This window comes from Eucyclogobius newberryi, unplaced genomic scaffold (genome assembly GCF_026437365.1).
Source record: "Eucyclogobius newberryi isolate DKJ021-1_F unplaced genomic scaffold, fEucNew1.0.hap1 SCAF_3, whole genome shotgun sequence".
Taxonomy (NCBI): Eukaryota; Metazoa; Chordata; class Actinopteri; order Gobiiformes; family Gobiidae; genus Eucyclogobius; species Eucyclogobius newberryi.
In genome coordinates, this window is record NW_027315945.1 from 19,051,171 (window position 1) to 19,070,510 (window position 19,340).

The window sequence follows — 19,340 nt, forward strand, 5'->3', positions numbered from 1 at the left end:
AAGTGGGAGCTCCTAACATTTATCTCCACCATATTGACATTAATGACCAATCAATTACTATCAACAAGGGCAAACGACTAAAGTGATCCTCGGCTTGTCTATGAGATTTTTTTAGAGAGTTATTACTATGTTATTGTTACCTCTACAACTACAAAGTCTACATTACCAGCAAGAATAAAAAAAATATTGTAATATTAAGCCTAGAATAGAGTCCCGTAAAAGATCTAAATTTTTGTCCCTTATGTTCATCGATCACAATTTTAAATTAAATTAGATTTTGTATTTTTGAAAACAACTAGACATGGCCTTCAATTAAAGTTTTCTGAACATAAACTATATAGCCTCAGTGTTCTTGCTGGGCTGAGGTTGGAGTTTGGCGGGCCGTAGAAAAGTACTTAAAACATTTGAACGATATGGAAAGCCAATATGATCACACTCCGCCACTTACGAGAGGCGTATTGCAGCATATTTTCCCACGCATTTACAAAATAAAGCGGCACTTTTAATGCCGTGCGCCGTCTGAAGTTACACCGTGCGCCGTAAACGAGCGCCGTAATCTACGCCAGACGGCGCTCGGCGTTCTCTTAATTTACGCCATAAGCCGTTCCAAAGTGGCGGAGTGTGATCATATTGGCTTTCCATATCGAGCGCAGTGGGAGGCACGAGCAAAAAGGGGGAGCACGGGACGGACTGATACAACACACACGTGCGTTTGTTTATTAGCGCATCGCATCTCTCGTCTCTGCAGATTTCCGTCTCTTCTGAGTCAGCTCGAACTGTCTTTCTCCGTCTTCAATTTGTCCCGTACACTGAGGGAACTATATTATGATGATCAATGCGCTTAGACACGCGGAAACGTGCTGCTCTCGTGAGACGAGTCGCACGCGGCTCCAGGTGAGCGGTAGGTGCGTTTTATGATTGATACGTGGAAGGACTAATCGGCAGTCCACTCCACGAGGAAATGAGACTCAAATTTGAGCCCAAAAAAAATCATCCCTTTAACACAAAAAAAAAAAAAACAACATTTCTGAATGAACACATGTTTTAGTCTGTGTATTTCTATTAAAATGACTCAAGCTGATCTTTAACAATTATAAAAGACAGAATCTTGGTCTTGATTAAGAGTCTATTAATTATTTCTGTGTAAATCCCTCTGTGATCAGGTAGGATCCATAGCAAAAGAAGGTTGAACTTATGGCGGTCCCAACAGAGCTCTGTCAGAACTGAAGAGGCTTTTTCATGAGTGACAAATCGTATACCCTCTAACACAGAATTCAACCTTCTTTTGCGCTTAGTGATATTGTTACTAGGCAGAGATGTGAGGGCTGCCTGCCTTGAATATGCTACACTTGTTACAGCCAATTTGAGTCTCACGATAAACTATCAAGCCAGAGACGACAGGAGCGTGAGCAGATTACAGTATGTGCGGCTTATAATACTCTGGCATTTACATGACTGTTACTCATTGTCCGACTCTAGATCGAAGTCATGTTGTAGTCCTGGTTGAGTCCTACCCTCGTTCTGTTTGAGTCCTACCCTCGTCCTGTTTGAATCCTACCCTCGTCCTGTTTGAGTCCTACCCTAGTCTTGTTCGAGTCCTACCCTAGTCTTGTTCGAGTCCTACCCTAGTCTTGTTCGAGTCCTACCCTAGTCTTGTTCGAGTCCTACCCTAGTCTTGTTTGAGTCCTACCCTCGTCTTGTTTGAGTCCTACCCTCGTCTTGTTTGAGTCCTACCCAAGTCCTGTTCGTGTCCTGTTTGAGTCCTAACCAAGTCCTGTTTGAGTCCTGTTTGAGTCCTACCCTCGTCCTGGTTGAGTCCTACCCTCGTCCTGAATCAGTCAAAGTCAGTCACTTCATAGGCCGCTCACAATAATGACTAGATTGACTTACTGTTCAAAATAGTGATAGGAAAAAAATGTTTTTTGAGTCGAGTAAAATTTGAGTTTTACACCTCGAAGAAGTGAATTCTACTACTCATTATACATACTATGTATTGAATTTTGTAGTTCATGTTTTTCTTTTTCTTTTTTTAAGTGTTAAAATTGGGTTAGTGGCATGTCAACAAAATTAAAAAAGTTAAAAAGAAGTTTCAACATTATTTTTTATCGGGATATTTTAAGTAGCAATATCTTTTTTTTTTTTAATTGTGAAAGGCTTACAATAAACTTTTTAGGTTTATTATTTAGTCCTGTATTTAAATCTGTTGTGTGGAGCGCAGGCACTGTGCATCCTGACGGCGACTCCCTACAAGCCTCTTTGGTTACAGAAACAATCAATAGCACTGAAGTGATGAGCTCAGCGAGGAGACAAACTCTGCATTATCAGATCTCCTTACTGGCCCAAAATAAAAGGGTCCTGTTCTGAACACGGGGATTTGAGTAAAGCCAAAAAAGGACACAATGTTCTCATTGAGGCCACTCCTAATGGTTATAAAGTTACAGCTCAATAGAACAGAACATCATATTCACTCGCAAAACAAAATTCAAAACTACATCCACGGCTTTTTGTACTTTCAAATTTAACTTTCATTTAAATGTAATCCATTTACCTGACCATAATCTACTAGACACTAGAACCAGCTTCTGAGTAAAAAATTTCCATTTCATCTTTACAGAAATAACAATGCATGGTCATGCAGATTTCTGCTGTGTAGTGCAAACCAACTTTCTACAATAATGTTGTGTAGTGTCCCCCCCCCCGCTTTAGTGCTGGCAAGTAACCTATTGTAGTAGACCTATTGGCCTTGTTGGAAAAGGATGTCCGTGTTTTGAATACACAAAAGGAATTGAGCAAAAAGGCCGCTTGTGATGATGTGTGTATGTGGATTTTATATATATATATATATATATATATATATATATATATATATATATATATATATATATATATATATATATATATATATATATATATATGATTACAATTATTTATTTATTTATATTATTTTATCTCTCATTTTTATTTATTTTTCTTCCTTAATTCTTTATATAGGTTATTTTGTGTTATGTATTTTTTGTTGCTGTGCATTTCAAAAACAATAAATAGTAAAAAAAAAGACCGCATGTTTAACTGAGTCACACATTGTCGAATTTCCAGCACGACACACAACTGGAAAATCCCACCCAAATCCTTGAGCATGACTAACTATCACATGGCCATGAGACTAGACATCTTAAAGAAACAAAAAAATAATTTGTTTTTAGGATTAAAAACAAGAAATGATAAGTGGATTGTCTTTTTGTTCCTTCTCTTGGTCCGTGCTCGAGCAGAGATGACCTGATGGCCGTCTCTGAGCTGTATTCCACACAGACCACAATGCTGCAGCCCCGATTGATCAATGCACGCCTGAAGCCATTTTCTTTGGTCTATTTATAAAGTCAAGTCATGTAGTTCAAGCCACCTCAGTGACTTGCCACTGGCAATAAGATACAACTGTAGCAGACAGCTTTTGAACGGTCAGAAAGAACACAGCTTTAATATTATTTAGGTTGGAAAATGAATAAAGTGGTGAAATAAATGTATGTATCATCATAGTGTTACGGTCTTACATTTAGCCTTGTTTCAGATCTAGGTTGAAAGGTATGGGTATGTAGAAGGGAGAAGAATACTGGTTTAGATGAGGGCAGAGACAGTCATGGCTCTCTCTTAGAATAATTGGATCCCAAATTTCTTCTACGTGTGTGGCCAAGAATGTAAAATGTCAATTTATCAGTAACAATTACCAATGTCCCATAAAAACATTAAACAATTTGTACTCCATTACAAGCCATGGCTCCACGGACAAGAGCGCTAATTGCTTTGAGATTTTGAAGGAAACTTGATTTGAAATTCGTAAGCTTTACAACTTCATTTCAGTTTTTGTGGTAGTTTCTCATCTCTGGAAGAAGCGGAAAGCCTGGCTGTGAATTCAAAGTATGATATATTTTTAAAGCTCTTTGCAGGATACAGGTGTGCACTCAAAGCTATTCATACGATTACCTTCTCTCATCCTCAACATTCAGGCTCACATTGTGCATCATTTGGCTTTTAACATTTGCTGCAGATATTTACCAAAAACGATTCTAAAACATACTGCACAAAGTACTTATTGGCCAAGTGGATGTTTCATTAAAACTTTTCAGGCCTGCAGGAAGAGTGCTCTCATCTTAGAAAGGAACTACACGATCTCAAAAGGCACACTGGATTTTCGGAGCCAAGAGAAATGTCCTATCTTTATGTAAAACTTTAATGCATGAATCTTTATTAATGTGCCCTGATATCACTCAAAAGCTGCAGATACTAACGGTGCGATTTTGTGTGGATCAGTGGTTCTCAAAGCGTTAGCTTCTTATATGATTCTTTTAAGTCTTTCCTGGATAGGATGTAATTAAAGGTGAACTATAACTTTTCTGGTGGAAGTTACACCAGCTGTTTGTCTTCATGGGTGTTGCCATGATACCACGGTAAGGCATTAAACACATCTCCATGGAAAGGTGACATTGACCAGGCCAAGTTTTGGGTCATATCTGTGGAAAGGTGACGCCGCTTGCAGTGAGAATGCACAATTTCAAGGCATTTCTGAGGGGGGAAAATGTCGAATCGAATAAATGCAGAATCGATAAGTTTAATGCTGTGGCACATTATAGGCAAAGCAATAACATCCCCGTGGAGACAAGCAGGTGACATACCCTCCACCAGAAAACTTGGTACATCTTTGAATTGAAGACCAAAACCTGGTTAAAAACTATAATATTTAACAAATTAATTCAAACAAGTCCTGGTTTACACATGGTACCTGTTTTTTGGATTAATTTGGTCTGTTATACTTTAAATTACTTGATTCTGGTTCCGTATTGACTAGTTAGAACGAGGTATAGACTGTGCTGAGCAGACTTTGTCCAGTCCACTGATAGAGACAACTGTCCCTTGTGTCTCTACCTCATAAGATCAATAACCTCATCCCAGGAGTGTTGGATAATGTAATGCTAGTGACTCGCTAATAAAAAGTGCCCAAGGACTTTCTTGAAATTAAGTTGATTAAAATCCCTTATTACCGCGCTGAGAGCATGTGTTGGATACGCTGTGATAATTACAGTGGATATGACGTCAGCCTCGAGGTGAAAGTGAATAGTGACAAATCAGTGAGCAGCTTCAGGCTCAGGGCTGAGTGTGGAACAAGAAGTGCCCAATGTCACCCAACAAAATGAACGCAATATTATTGCAATGATCCTGTTTGTCATCAGCAATTAACACAGAGGTCAGAAGGGCGCACTGGTTCCCCTTTGTTACTGGTATAGAGAATGTTTATATGATCTTACCTTCACTTGAGACTCTGCAAAAGAAAAATACATTTATCTTGGAAAAGATTTGTATATGTTTTCTACAGAAGATCCCAGACTGTCTGTAACGCAGAGTTTTGTCCCTAATATACAGCAAATTACATGTAGTATGTATGGGAAACATACATTGTACAGTACCGGCTGTTCTGATGTAAGTCGCATTGAGGAAAAGTCATAAGATGATGATTAGAAGGAAAGAAGAAAGATCTTCTCTTTCTGTGTCGCAGCGGTTTTGATTTAATTCACTAATCTTAAATCAAAGTCCTCTTTTTTACCATTTGTGTTAACTCCCAAGGTCAAAGGAATTTCATGCTCAATTATTTCTTTAAATGGTTCGAATGGGCCTTTTAATAGAGCACTTGTGTTGTCACTTTACAAGCCTTCCCTCTTATTCTGCAAAAAGCAAGTTTATGGAGCTTACTTACCATACCAGCTCTAGTGTCCCGAGACGGACGTGACACACATTCCACAAAATCGGTAAAAAGGTCAACAAGGCAAACCACGTCAAAAGCAACTTCAACACAGCAATAGAACAAACAGTTGGAAGGCAAAAGATCATTTTATTCTGTCAGAAATATTTGACGTCACAGACACGTTGAGAAAAAACACGTTGAATCCCAAACACTAAAGCCATCGCTCTAGTCTAGACTGTAGCTACTGTGACTGTATACAGCACTTGGGCCTCAATCATAGGAATTATTAAAGAAGCAGGCAGCAGCGGAGCATTCAGCAGATTAATTTATGCCATTAACCATGCAGATTCTGAATGACATGTCGCAACAATGTTTCTTAAAACGTTTCTGTATTTGGCAACTAAAGTGTAATTATATTGAACTAAAAAGAACAGAACAGGGACAACACCTACAGGATATAATACAAACAGTTTGGAAAATGCTGCTAGTCTGAGAAAAGATCATTTATGCTCTTTACTTTCATAAGTAACATCACTTCGATAACTAAGAGAACATGTGCAATCAGTCTCATGACAAAGCTTATTTATACCTAGTTATTGCAGAACTCTCTCTTTCTTTTCTCACTCTGTCATTCTTTCATATTCTTTAAGTGCACATGAAGTCAGGCAGATGACTCACTCAGTAGAACCACTGACTTGGTCCTGTGACTGTCCAGGAAGTCCGCATGGACAGAATGTGCAAGAAGGGTTTCGAATGCACTCAGAATAAAATGCATAATAGCCTAATATGAATGACAGTAAAGCTGCTCAATAGAACAACACTATTCAAAAGTAATCATGGTAAAACAACTTCCTTAACAGTAGATTATTAGAGTGTTGTAGAAGAAGAGGAAGTTGCAATGCCTTTGGTTTGTATTGACTTGTTAATTTCAGAGCAGTTCATGAGCTGACGGCGCAAACAACTGTCAAACTGCTAAACTTTTCATACCCGCGTTTACGCACGGCACATGGCGCTGCGGGGGTTTGGCTTGGAACTGTGTAGATATTTGAAGCGAAAGAGTGTCATAAATGACGCTGAACCGCTGGTAACAAACGCGGAGCACCGTTTTGAAAGGCCACACGCACCTGGTCTGTGGAGGACGGGGCTCACGCGGTGCCCTGTCCCGCTGTGGGGGTGAGACTGGGGCGGGAGAGACTCAAAGACAGGCCCGCCGTCAGGCCACAGCCTCTGGGACAGCTCTCTGACAGCCTTCGCACTCGTGTCCGAGATGGAAAAGAGGTAATCCATGACTGCGACTGAGAAAGTTTCACAAACTCTTGTTGTTGTTGTTGTTGTTGTTGTTGTTGTTGTTGTTGTTGTTGTTGTTGTTGTTTTATGGCGGTTGGCATCCGAGTGTTGCATTACCGCCAGACTTTATTCCTCAGACGTTTCTTGTGATTTTCTCTGCAGACGGCGCGTACATCACAGCGCGTCACGAGCATCACTAACGCGCTCCAAACTTTGATCTGAGCTCACATTCCAACACAGGAACTATTTGACTCTCGCACACATTTGCCCCTAGTGGAGTGAACTAAGAACATCGTAGTTTTAATAAACACGCAGTAGCCCCGCTCACCAAAGATGCAAGAATACAGCATTATTAATATAGTAGTATTATTATAATACTGTAGCTACCCTAATGTTAAACCATCCTGATAGATGTTTCTGTCAAACTACTGTGATGCATTGTTTTGATGTGTTGCATTTGGCAAATGTTATAAAGAGTGTTGCAGGGGGAGTTGTAACTAGACTACAAGAACTGGTTTGGCCGTGGTGAGTGAGTTGAGCTATTAATAATCCTTTTGCAAACGGGCCGACGTGAGGCAAAATAGATTGAAGATCACTTTTTTTCACTACAAAGCAGACTTGCTCTCAAGATACTTTCACAATGTTGTGAAGTGAAGCAATATCTCTTGTGACATACACGTTTGGGACAGACATCATATGACATTTCCTGCCTCTAAAAGGAGAGGAACCAACAGACCAGAGCAGTCTATAATAATTGGGTCATAGGCTCAGGTATTCAGGGAGATTCCTTCATCCCTAAATAAAGGAGTATACTGGTCCAAAATATACTATGAAACAGCAGGGTACGTCCAAACAAACTTGTGATTTATGCTACATTTTGTTCGTAGTACAAATCGCAGCAGTGGTGGCAAGATTGTTTTAAAAGAAAATGTAGTCCTGAGAAAGCAGGCTGTGTCAACCCAGTCTAAGCTTTAAAAGGGCCATAAAGACATTATGCGTTTGCCATCTGCTGGCGGATCTGGGAACTGCGCGATTCTGTGTCACCTAAAGGCAGATTCAATACATATATTTCCTATAGCAACAACTTAATGTTATGGCTTGCCACAAAACCTATAAATATCATGAATTAGCGAGGTCCAAATTGTGTGTATCACATTTCTAGTAATATCTGGAGCAGAGACATTTTTAAGTAAAGTGTTTACCAATCTTCACTGCAATTACGTTTGCAACGCACAAATTGATATACACATTTGTGGCTCATAAAAGTATTATTCTTTTGTTTGTGGAGCCAGCTCTGTGTGTTGTATTATGCTGTTCTTCATATGCTTGGACTAACCCTTCGCACAGTGGTTGGAGCTACATTTTCTAGCTGTATTGACTGGAGGTAGAATATTTTCTCTCAAAGTGCCTTAGTCTCTAATTAAACTTCAGTGTGACCAAAGAGGAAAATGAAAGAATTCCCACTGTGACCATCCCGCTATACCAGCCCCTATACATGGAAATTATGTAAAAGACTTTGTTCTACTGAGCTACCAATCCTTAATCATCTATTCTTGTTTTAGCTAGATTACAGTCTCTGAAGTTAATTAGTAACTTGACATCAATTATAGTTTACAATCACAGTAGTGTTTTCATCGGACACAAAAAGGAGCATGTTAGTAGAGTGTTAGAACTCTTGCACTTTGTACACAGTTGTAGGACTGAAATTAAGTGAATCTGCCCAAAGTGGACCAATTTGAGCAGTTTTGATTCACTCAGTTTGTCATAGAGAATAAACTGTCAGTGCCATGTGCTCGGGCCCTTGACCTCTGCAGCTGTGCTTCTAAAAAGAAATACAATTATAACAATTATTATTAACTCATCAATAATTACCAAGCCATGATCAGTGATATTGACACAAATTAATATCCCTATCTGTATAACTGATGAAAATAGAGTGTTTATTTTACCATTATTATTAGCATTATCTTGTTTTTATTTTATTTTATCTTTATTTTCCCCCTCCATTCCTTATTAGGAAATGAGAGGTTTTGTCTATAGGAGTTTTTGTTTATAAGAGTTTTGTTTATAAGAGTTCTTCTATTAAGATTGTTTTTTAAACTTCCTATAAACTTCCTTTTCCTCTGTATCTACCTGCGTTGCAACAATGAAATTTCCTCATGTGTGGACAATAAAGGAATATCTTATCTTATCTTATATTTTTTGAAGCGCAGTAATGTATATTTAATCAAAAATATATCTTTTCCAAATGTCTGCTATTATCTGCCAATTACAGCCAGATTACTTTAATCTATTTTTCTTTTTTCTTTTTTTAAAGAATATTTTGGCCGTTTGTTTATTAGCGCAACGGAGCGCACCTTTACCACCTTTAAGTGAGAGCCTTAACCACTCGACCACGGGGCAGCACTGATACTTTCATTTCTTATTCTTAACTCATCTCAAGCTATTTATATAAAGTCTGTCTATCAAGGTCCAAACTACACATTTTTGCATCGCACGTATTTGTCTGTATGTGTTCAAGTCACTCCCTTAGATTTTCCCTTAAGTCGGTAAATCATTTCGTCAAATAACTTTAAATAAAGTCCTGTTATACGAGTGGCATGTCTAAAGCCGGCAGTGTCAGCAGAAGCCCTCGGAGATTGTATAGTGTCTCGGATCGGCCCGCTGAGGAGCAAGTGTTAATCTCAGCACTTTCCCATTGAGAGCCAGGTACACTACAGCCTAATCCTGAGCACAGGAACACTCTCATTATGGACCAACAAACATGACAGCCACTGGGGAGCTGCAGCTTTTCCACAAACAGGGTTACATATGCAGAGCAGGTGTGAATGCGGTTGATTGGACGTGGAAGATTGTGTATGTTAATAGACATACACTAACACTCTAAATCTCCACTTTTAACTCTTTTAACCTGTTTACACTCAAAGTTGTATTTTATTTGATTCATGCGTGTTTGAATAATTCCTGTATTGCATAAATTTACTGATAAGTTTAAGGTTCAGAAATGTCATGTAGTCCTTATCAGTTCTGCAGTTTTGAACAGGAAGCCAGTGGATCCGTTTTTATTATTAAGTCACTTTAGATCAATATTGTGGTTAACAATTAACAATATGTAAAATTATGACCCTTATATGTTATAGTTCAATACAAAGTACATGAAAAAAACATAATTCTTCTCCTTTTAAACTCCTTATAACATTTTGTCGATGTTTTCAAGCTTCCTGCTTCCGAAGAGTGCAGACGCTTTCTTGCTTGCTCCAGTTTTCTATGGCTGCTTTCCATTTGGCTTTTTAGGCAAAGCAAGGCAAGATTATTTGTAGAGCACAATTTGTACACAAGGCAATTCAAAGTGCTTCACACAGAAAAAAAACACAAAGACATGACAGAAATCACAAAACCTTCATTTCTTTTCATTCAATTTAACAATTTTGATGACATGAATCATACGTTTTGTCCGTCCTTAGTGATCCGACAGATGGAAAACCAAATCTATTGGACCACACTGGCAGACACTCCAGACACTCTTTCCCATATTTGTTTGACATTTCCAGCGTGGCAGTTGTCTCCGGCATGGGCACGTTGCATTTAGATTGATTCTTTTCCACGTTTGACTGTCCCTAGACGTCAGCGCGCTATCTGCCTCTGCACACGTCTGTGCTGAGCAACGACTCTCTCGTCGACGCCTCCACCATATCTGTGGCGCTTTTTTAATCTTCAATGATGGACCCAGTCTTGCCTGCCTCCTCCATAGATTTAGCTTTTGCTAAGCTAATTGTCCCAGACAAAACTCAAGCTTTTAGTATTAAAACTGGCTCTTGATCAGTAGGTGTCAGCCTCTTCCTGGACTTTACAGTGGCCTTAGTGTCGACTGAAAATCTGACCAGAGTGTGTTCTGACCCTCTCCCCACCCTCCTGCTATGAGGCTCTGCTTGGACATGGCACAATGGGCTATTCTGTCGAGCGGAATTATTTACATGTTCAATTGTAATTGTGTGTAAATAGTAGTTTTAGAATTGTAAAGATTTTCTCTAAAAGATCTCTTAATTTAAACAAATTTAAAGGTGCTATTTTCAGGCTATCCGTCAAATAGTTTAAGTAAAATCACAAAGACATGACAGAAATCACAAATCAGAAAACAGTTTAAGACATAAAAGAGAAGAGTGAAAAGAAAATCATTTCAGTCACATGCACAGCTAAATAAAACTGCTTTTAGCATAGATTTGCCTGTCTCACATCTTCCAGATTTTAGCTGCATAAAACTGAAAGGAAGTTTCCCCATATTTAGTCCTGACTCTGGGCACCAGATTTCTCACTTTAACATGTTGCTTCAATCTGAAACATTGCCAATGTCTTGGAAAACTGCGGTAATAAAGCCTCTCCAAAAGAAGAGCAGTCTTGATCCCGCAGTTACCGACCCATCTCTAATCTGCCATTTTGGGGTAAAGTCCTTGAAAAGATTGTTTACCTCTTAATAAACAATTTTTTTTTATGTTTTTCAGTCAGGTTTTAGACCTCATCACAGCACTGAGACTGCTCTTGTCAAGGTGACAAATGAAATCCGCCTGAACACTGACACGGGCAAAGCCTCAGTTTTGATTCTGTCAGATCTGAGTGTTGCTTTTGACACTGTCGATCATGGGATCCTCCATCCTTACACAGACTAGAGGACTGGTTGGGCAGCACTGGCACTGCCCTAAATTGGATAAGGTCTTATCTGGAAGACAGGAAGTTGAAATTGGTAATTGTGTGTCAGACCACATGCCCCTGTTCTGTAGGGTTCCCCAAGGGACAATCCTGGGACCCCTTCTGTTCAACCTCTACATGCTGCCGTTAGGTCAGTTGATACGCAGCGAAAATGTGTCCTATCACAATTATGCAGACGACACTCAGATCTATGTTTCACAGAAGGTGAATATGGACCAGTGGATTCCCTATCTCACGGCAACCAACAGATCAGTCTTTGGACCACAGAAACAAAGAGAAAGTGTTAGCAGTCACCCCTAGGGTCTTGCTCTAAAACCTCCAAATCAAGTTAGAAATCTGGGGGTAATAATGGACTTAGACTTGAATTTGAACAGCCATGTCAAATCAATAACATCAGCCGCTTTTTACCATCTAAACATGCTGTAAAACAGCTGCAGTACATCCAGAACGCTGCTGCTCGGGTCCTGACTAGAACCAGGAAGTACCATCACATTAGTCCTTTTCTCAGGTCTCTGCACTGGCTCCTGTGGCTTAGAGAAGAGACTTTAAAGCAGCTCTGCTTGTGTACAAGTCTCTCCATGGCCTAGCGCCAACGTACATCTCGGACATGTTAGTGCCATATGAACCATCTCGGACTCTGAGGACCTCAGGGACCGGCCTCCTGCTGGTGCCAGAGTCAGGACTAAACATGGGGAGTCTGCGTTTCACACAAATTTGAGCTCCACAAAACTTGCCTTGCCTTAAAACTCCCCTCATCTCATATTGGATTTCACCCTCCACAGATTGATACAATTATATTTCTCTTTGGCAGACGGCGTTCATGGCAAAAAAATAATTGAAACATGGCGTGGCCCCTGTTAATTCATTGACAGCCAATAAAATGCCAGTCTGACTCATCAGTAGCAGAAGATCATCCAGAGTGAAAGAACGAAAGAGAGAGAGAGCGAGAGCGAGAGCGAGAGCGAGAGCGAGAGCGAGACAGCTTTCTTCTCAATACTGTGTGGTTACATAAGTCTTGGTGATGTCATTTAGAGAAACATCTTTTTCTTTCGATTTCCAGGGACTGGGAACAATAATGAGCACTTAATGTGCCCAGTGCAGCTGCACTTAAGAGGGAAATTACGGACTGTGGGCCATTGGTTGTGAGCTGATAGGTGACATAAGGATTAATAGAAAAGCCATTTGAACAGTTAAAGCACATATAAAGTCTTGACATAATCTATAAAAACCCAAGTAGATGTAGTTAGAGGTCACAAACTGTGTGAAGGAACCATAAGTCATATATGGATTATTAGGCCCGAGCGCCACAAGCTGGCGAGAGGCTTATTAATCTCGTAAGGCCGTGCGAAGCACGGCTGCGAAAAGTGCGCATGTAGTGCGCACGAAATCGAGCGCGAAGCGCTCGCCCACTTCCAAACACTCACTAACGCACTCCTTCACCCACGCACGCCCCGTGCATACTAATTAGTAGTAGTAAAATGGAACTTTACCGTTGTAAACGGGCGAAGCCCGTGCAAAAGTATGCACTAAACGAGCACTTTAAATTCGCGGTCGTCATCCCCATATAAAGCACTCGTTTGCGCTAAGTAGCTCACGAATACGTTCCCCATATCTTGCATGTTCCGTGCATATAAGCATGTAATGTAAAAATGTAACATTATTTCTGTATAGAGGGCCAAAAACACAAAGTGGGCGGAGCCCACTCAAAATTAACGAAAGTACCCGTCAGTGACCAGGGACCCACACCATGAGGTAGGAAAGCGCGAGCGCTTTCCGAAAATGTATAGTTTATGATATTTGGAAAATGGGAAACATTGTTTTCGCATCGGAATATTATTCTTTCTTTCTTCTTCTTCTTCTTCTTCTCGGGACCAACCCCCCTATTTTTCACCCAGTGAACATTGACGAAAAGTCACAAAAATTAGCACACCTCTAAAAATCGTGCCTCTCTACATTCTGGCTATTTCCTTTTTCTAAAATTAAAAAAATTGGCGCATCAATTGTACCAAAAATGCATTGAGAGATGGGAAATGACCCAAAAAAAATCTGATCGTAGAATCATGAAATTTGGCGCAGAGGTAGATGGTGACAAGAGAAGTAAAAAATATTATTACGGCAACGCCGTCCACCCAATCAAATGTCGGCCATATTGCTTCAAAAATGGCTAAACATGACTTCAGAGTTTTTCCAAACGTCGTACTTTTACGAACTCCTCCCAGGGCGTTGGCCCTAAAAAGCTGAAATTTTGTGAAAATGCTACTGAGGAGTGGGACATCAAAAGTTATCCAAATTACATTGATACCTCTCACGGTCTCACGGTCACTGTCAAGAATTTCAGAAATCTCCCAAATTTAACATTTCTGCCGTTTGCGCAGATAAAGTCCGAATTGCGTCAAATTAGAATCAGTTGTTAAACTCTTTGCCCTAAACCTACTTGAAGTGAAATAAATTAATTTGGAGCCACAGCGCCCCCTACAGATTTTATATGGAGGTTAAATATTTAGTTTTGCGAAATTATATGAAATTTGACACACAACTCAATTTTGGCATCCCCATCAAAAAAGTCAATGAGACCCATGTCATAATTGTTATGGCGTTGCCGTAACGATGACCGAAACCTTCCATGTTATTCCAATGGGGAAATCGCCACATGTTTACACTTTAGACTTTCACGAACTCCTCTTAGGGCGTTAGACATATTAACCTGAAATTTGGTGAGACTCATCTTCAAGGGTGGACCATCAAAAGTTATCCACATTTTTATTCAAAGAGTCACGGTGTCTGTGCGGCAAAGCCGCACATTTTGCCAAGAATTCAAAATAAAATTGCTTTTTGATGGTAAAACAAAGGGGAGAAGATGTGACAGCGTCACAGATTCAGCAGTAGCTGTAATAAAAGGACAATTGAGGCGCGTTAGCGCCCCCTCCTCTTGCGGCGTGACGGCGGCGTGGCGAGGGCCGATCATTGCCGCTTGCGGCTATATTTGCTATCTATTGTTGTTCAAGTCCGGATTTTGGTTATAATAATTAAGACCTGGTAAAGGGTGGATTTACACTTGCAACAAAATGGGCTCAATTTAGGACCAAATGAGGACACTCTGGTTAAGCTTTGACTTTAAAGGGGACATACTAACTATAACAAAAGCCCATGTAGTAGAGTAAAAAAAGAAATCCCAGTACAAATATATTGTAAAAGCAGCTCTTAAAGTCAATCTCAAGACTGCTGTGCTTTGTCTGCAGCAAGTAAGGGCTTGTTAACTGTCGTTAGCAGTGGTGTGATTTCCAAACTTTGCTCTGGCCTCTGAAAGTTGTGAAACACACTTATAAACTCATTGTGGTGAAGAAATACACTTGGAATGTGCCAGAAAAGTGAGGAATAACTCGGACCACTAAAAAGTATTAAAATACCATTTAATAAACTACCGGTACTTTTTCCTATTTAAAACTGTTAACTGAATTGCCAATGTTTGCCCTTTATATTACATTACAGTACTTGGTTTAAAAATGTACTTGAAATCTGAATACTCAAATAAACAAGTGTTCATTCTACCAAGGCTGTATAGGTGATCCACAGAGCTCGAGCTGCACCTGACAACACCATGGATCTACTATGGACAACACTGTCAGGTGACTGACATCTTAGTTTATTTGTTCCAAATGTTACTGTCATTAACCCTGTGATCCAGCACATTAGCCAAGCAAATGGTTTTAATTCCTGCACTTGTCTTGTATCACTTCGGAAATCCAAATCACAAGTGATCCAGTGTTCAGTGACCAGTAAAAGGCTCTTTTGGTGAAATGACAATTGGGTCAGTGAGGTAGTTGTTTTCTGCTGTAACTGTTTCAAAAGGTTATGGGTTGTGGTTAATAACATCTTCATCTGTCAACAATAAATTGTGTCACAATGAAACATGCAGAAATATTTTCTACTAGAATACCACAGTACCCATTCATATAAGAACACTGGCTTCTTTAAGATTTAAATCTAAATTAAAAGTTCTAGTTTTATCATCGGTGTTTTTACATAGCTATTTTACCCTTACCATAGCCAATGTTGGGAAGCAACTGAAAACGTGTACTAATTACTAATACTAATTTTGAGTAACTATATTTTGGTACATTTGGTGGTATTCAGAATACAGAGGAATACATTGTAGTATGACATTTAGGCTACAAACGGCACTCAATTAGTGAGGAAAAATAGAAAACAACACTAAATACATTTTAATGCAGGTATTTTTGTATTTTGCAGCTGAATACATTTTCAAAGTATTCTTCCCAACATTGATTATTGCATTGTATCTATTGATAACATAATAAATAACAAGGTTATACACTAATTGTATTGATCATGATGTTATAACACATTCTATCACAATTATCAACACTTGTTTTTCTGATATTGTGCAGTTGTGGTTACAGTACATTTCAAACCACTGTCTTGGTGTGGAAAAGCAATAAAAGCACTTGTATCTAACCTCTAGCGTCAGAGTGCCTCAGCGCAGCACCACTGTGGTGAAGTGACACACAGCTCAGGTGTTGGGCCATCTCGTCTGACACTGACCATTGCTCCACACATGTGTCTCTGTGTTTCCCCCTGTATGCGCCACTTACCTTGGCTTCTCTTCCCCTCCAGGTCTGTCTTTACGGGTGGTTCTCTATGATCGATGAGCGCTGGTGTCAGAGCCACCTTTCTCTCAGCACTACATCCCCTGCCCCCGCACTGGCTCATCTATCCTGTGGGTGCTCTGCTGTCTCCCTGCCCCGCGAGGCTGGGTGGCCTCCGGCGACTGATGACCAGAGGCTGAGCGGAAGGAACACAGCTGTTTGGGGAAAACTCTGCCCTCTCTGTCAATCATACCTATTCTGCTGTAGGATGGTCTTGGTCTTGTTTATAGAATTAATATCGAAGGGGAGTTTGTTGGGTTGACAACATTGAGTAATACATAACAAAAATCACACAGAGTTACTGTATTTTCTACTTTAAATTCAGGGTCAGAAAGAATTATGTAACAAAGTTTCTCTTTGCAATTTCAGTTAACAGATTCACACATGGGTTTAATTCAATAATCTACCATTTTGGAGTGTCCTGAGCCAACTTCTGCATCAAAAAAGAAAAGAAAACAATCACCATTCCAAAGATCAAGACAGTGACACGGACACTTTTATAATCATATTATATGTTACATTATTAGGTAGCATCCCGCCAAATCTTTTCAACCAATAAAAGTGTGCCACAGGTTGAAAAACACTACCATAGACCAACTTTTCAACATCACTACAACTCCACACAGATATAGGCCAATTTACTAAAGCTGGGAGGAGGAAGAATGTCTATGGAAGTCAAAAATCAACTCATGGCGACCAGCTCATGGCGACTTAATTGCTTCCTCCTAGATACATATCATATATTTCATCATTACATTAAAATGCTGCTTGTGAATCACCATCACCAAAGATATATGTGCATAATCCTCCCACCTCCACAACCAGACACCTTAAATCCTACAAAGATACTAAAAGGCAGTTTGCCTTCCCCTCTCGCTGTAAAACTGTCTCTGGTGAGGACACTGTGCATCCATCAGGCCATATCAGCTATTGCGCGGGTATGCTAAATTGGATAATGAATCTCTGCCCCCAGGGATGAGTGGTGGATGGATAATTTGTTGCCGAAATTACAAGCGTGGGACACATCACCCACTCGAGGTACAGGCTGTTAGTTTAGTTAAATGGAGGAAACCTTTAGCATGAGTCCACAGGAGTAACTTTACCAAATTAGAGCACAATGAAGATGTGATCAACTCGTAGAGAGGAGACTGATAAACAATGTTGTGGCTGCGGGCTTGGTTTGAAATGGGTATCATTCGTGAATAGTTATTGCATTTGGTCGAGAGAATTTTGACTGGACTGGATTTTTCTGTCTTGTCTGGCATATCTGTATGTTAATTAAATAAGTGCATGTGTATTGCAGATGACGATACTGCAATTTTGCTGGTTAAAATGTACATAAGTAAACCACTAATCTGTAAGTCTTTTGAAATTAGTGAATTGCTTTTTTTGTTGTTCTACTTGTTTAAATAGTCTGTATAACCGAGTAGACACAAATAAACATTGCTTGCGGATGCACATCAAAATCACACAAAGCAAATCGCTAAAAACCTAGCTAATAAATGAGAAATTGCTGGTTAATTACAACAATTCAGAGCATGTAAATAATTAGTCATATGTACAGTGTAGTGTTGTTGCCATTGGAGTATTGCACTCTACATATAATAATTCCAGAGTAAGGAATGAGGCAATGCATTCAGCTCTGATCAGCCGCGTCTGATACTAAACTTCTTTGTGACAGTTTTTCAGAGGCCAGCCATCCACTGAATGTCCAGAGCAGTGACCCATGTGCACAAGACGGCACCACGCTGCACTGGGCCGGCCAAATCCTGTCCTCCAGCCATCCCCTTCCCCTTGGATACACCGCTGCATAGCAAACATGGCTGCAGAGGATGTTCTATGCGCGGCTTTAATGGGCTGAGCAGGAGGAGGAGACGGAGCGGTGGTGAGAGGGGTTTGGGGGCTAGAGCTCAAGGTGGAGGAGTCACAATAATGCAAACTCAAACCGTATCTGGCCATGATCCAGCTCCGTCATAATTTCATCTTCCTCATAATGAAGCGTGCAAGGACAAAAGAGGCTGTTAAAATTTGGACTAAAAGCACTCGGAGCCCGCCTTTCCAACAGACGTAATTGATTGTAATAATGTTTATTGAAAATGTCAGACGCATAAACTGGAATAATGTGTTCTGAGTGGGACAAATTATTTTAATGAGAGGTGAGTTTTTGTAAATGGATGTACAGCTTTGTATGTCTGCATATTTTTATGGGTAATAGGCTATACACCACTCACAATGTTGATTTGGCAATAAGAAATGTAAAACAGGTTGGGATAGTTTATGCAGGCAGATATGGTTAAATTCACTCTTTGGGTGTTTTTTGTGAGTGTTTTTTTTTTTTTTACACGTTGAAGGCAAACGTCCTTGTAATCGGTATTTTTTAGGCTTTGTTTTCCCTGTCAATAACGCTATTGCATTACTAGTCCCACTATCTCGGGATAATTTGCATGTCATAATCCTGTCAGAAAGTATGTGCAAGTTCTCATCTCATGACCTATTTCACCACCCCAGTATAAATGATATGAAGAGTTAAAACTTTGTGTGCCACCTGAAACAACACATTAAATTAAAATTCATAGAAAAGTGTGCACATGTCACCAAGTAATATAAGATGTCAATGTCAAATGCTACTTTAAATGTGTATTTATAAAGCACACCTACAACCTTAAAAGCCCAAAGTGCTAAGATAATGTCTCAATAAATAACAAATGATTGAACTGAACTGGTGACTGAACATGTCTCAAGTTGCTTTTAGATTCATGTACGCCCACAGCTTACAAATTTAAGTCATATTTTCATTGTATAAAAAGTATAAATAGTTGGAATAAAATATGTTTAGTCACAGATAGTCCAACGTCTGGGGCAAAAGGAACTACTTTTGAACAAAAAGTAATAATTTGAAGCCAATATATATAAAGCCTATAGCTGTAATATTCCTCATCATCAGTCAGTAT

The 19,340-nt window shown here is 39.7% G+C and overlaps 1 protein-coding gene across 6 annotated transcripts in view; it reads right to left on the bottom strand.

Annotated features, from left to right (window-relative positions):
* The window catches only part of oxr1a (oxidation resistance 1a), a 157,555-nt gene that overhangs the window by 57,601 nt on the left and 80,614 nt on the right, over positions 1-19,340 (bottom strand). For 3 of the 6 annotated variants that reach the window (XM_072460817.1, XM_072460820.1, XM_072460816.1), the window contains exon 1: positions 6,856-7,034. The exons of the other annotated variants lie outside the window; for them this stretch is intronic. In XM_072460817.1, the coding sequence (XP_072316918.1) occupies positions 6,856-7,018 (163 nt within the window). In that variant the 5' untranslated portion in view covers positions 7,019-7,034. Of the gene's footprint in view, positions 1-6,855; positions 7,035-19,340 lie in introns of those variants that run through there. 6 annotated transcript variants of the gene reach the window in all.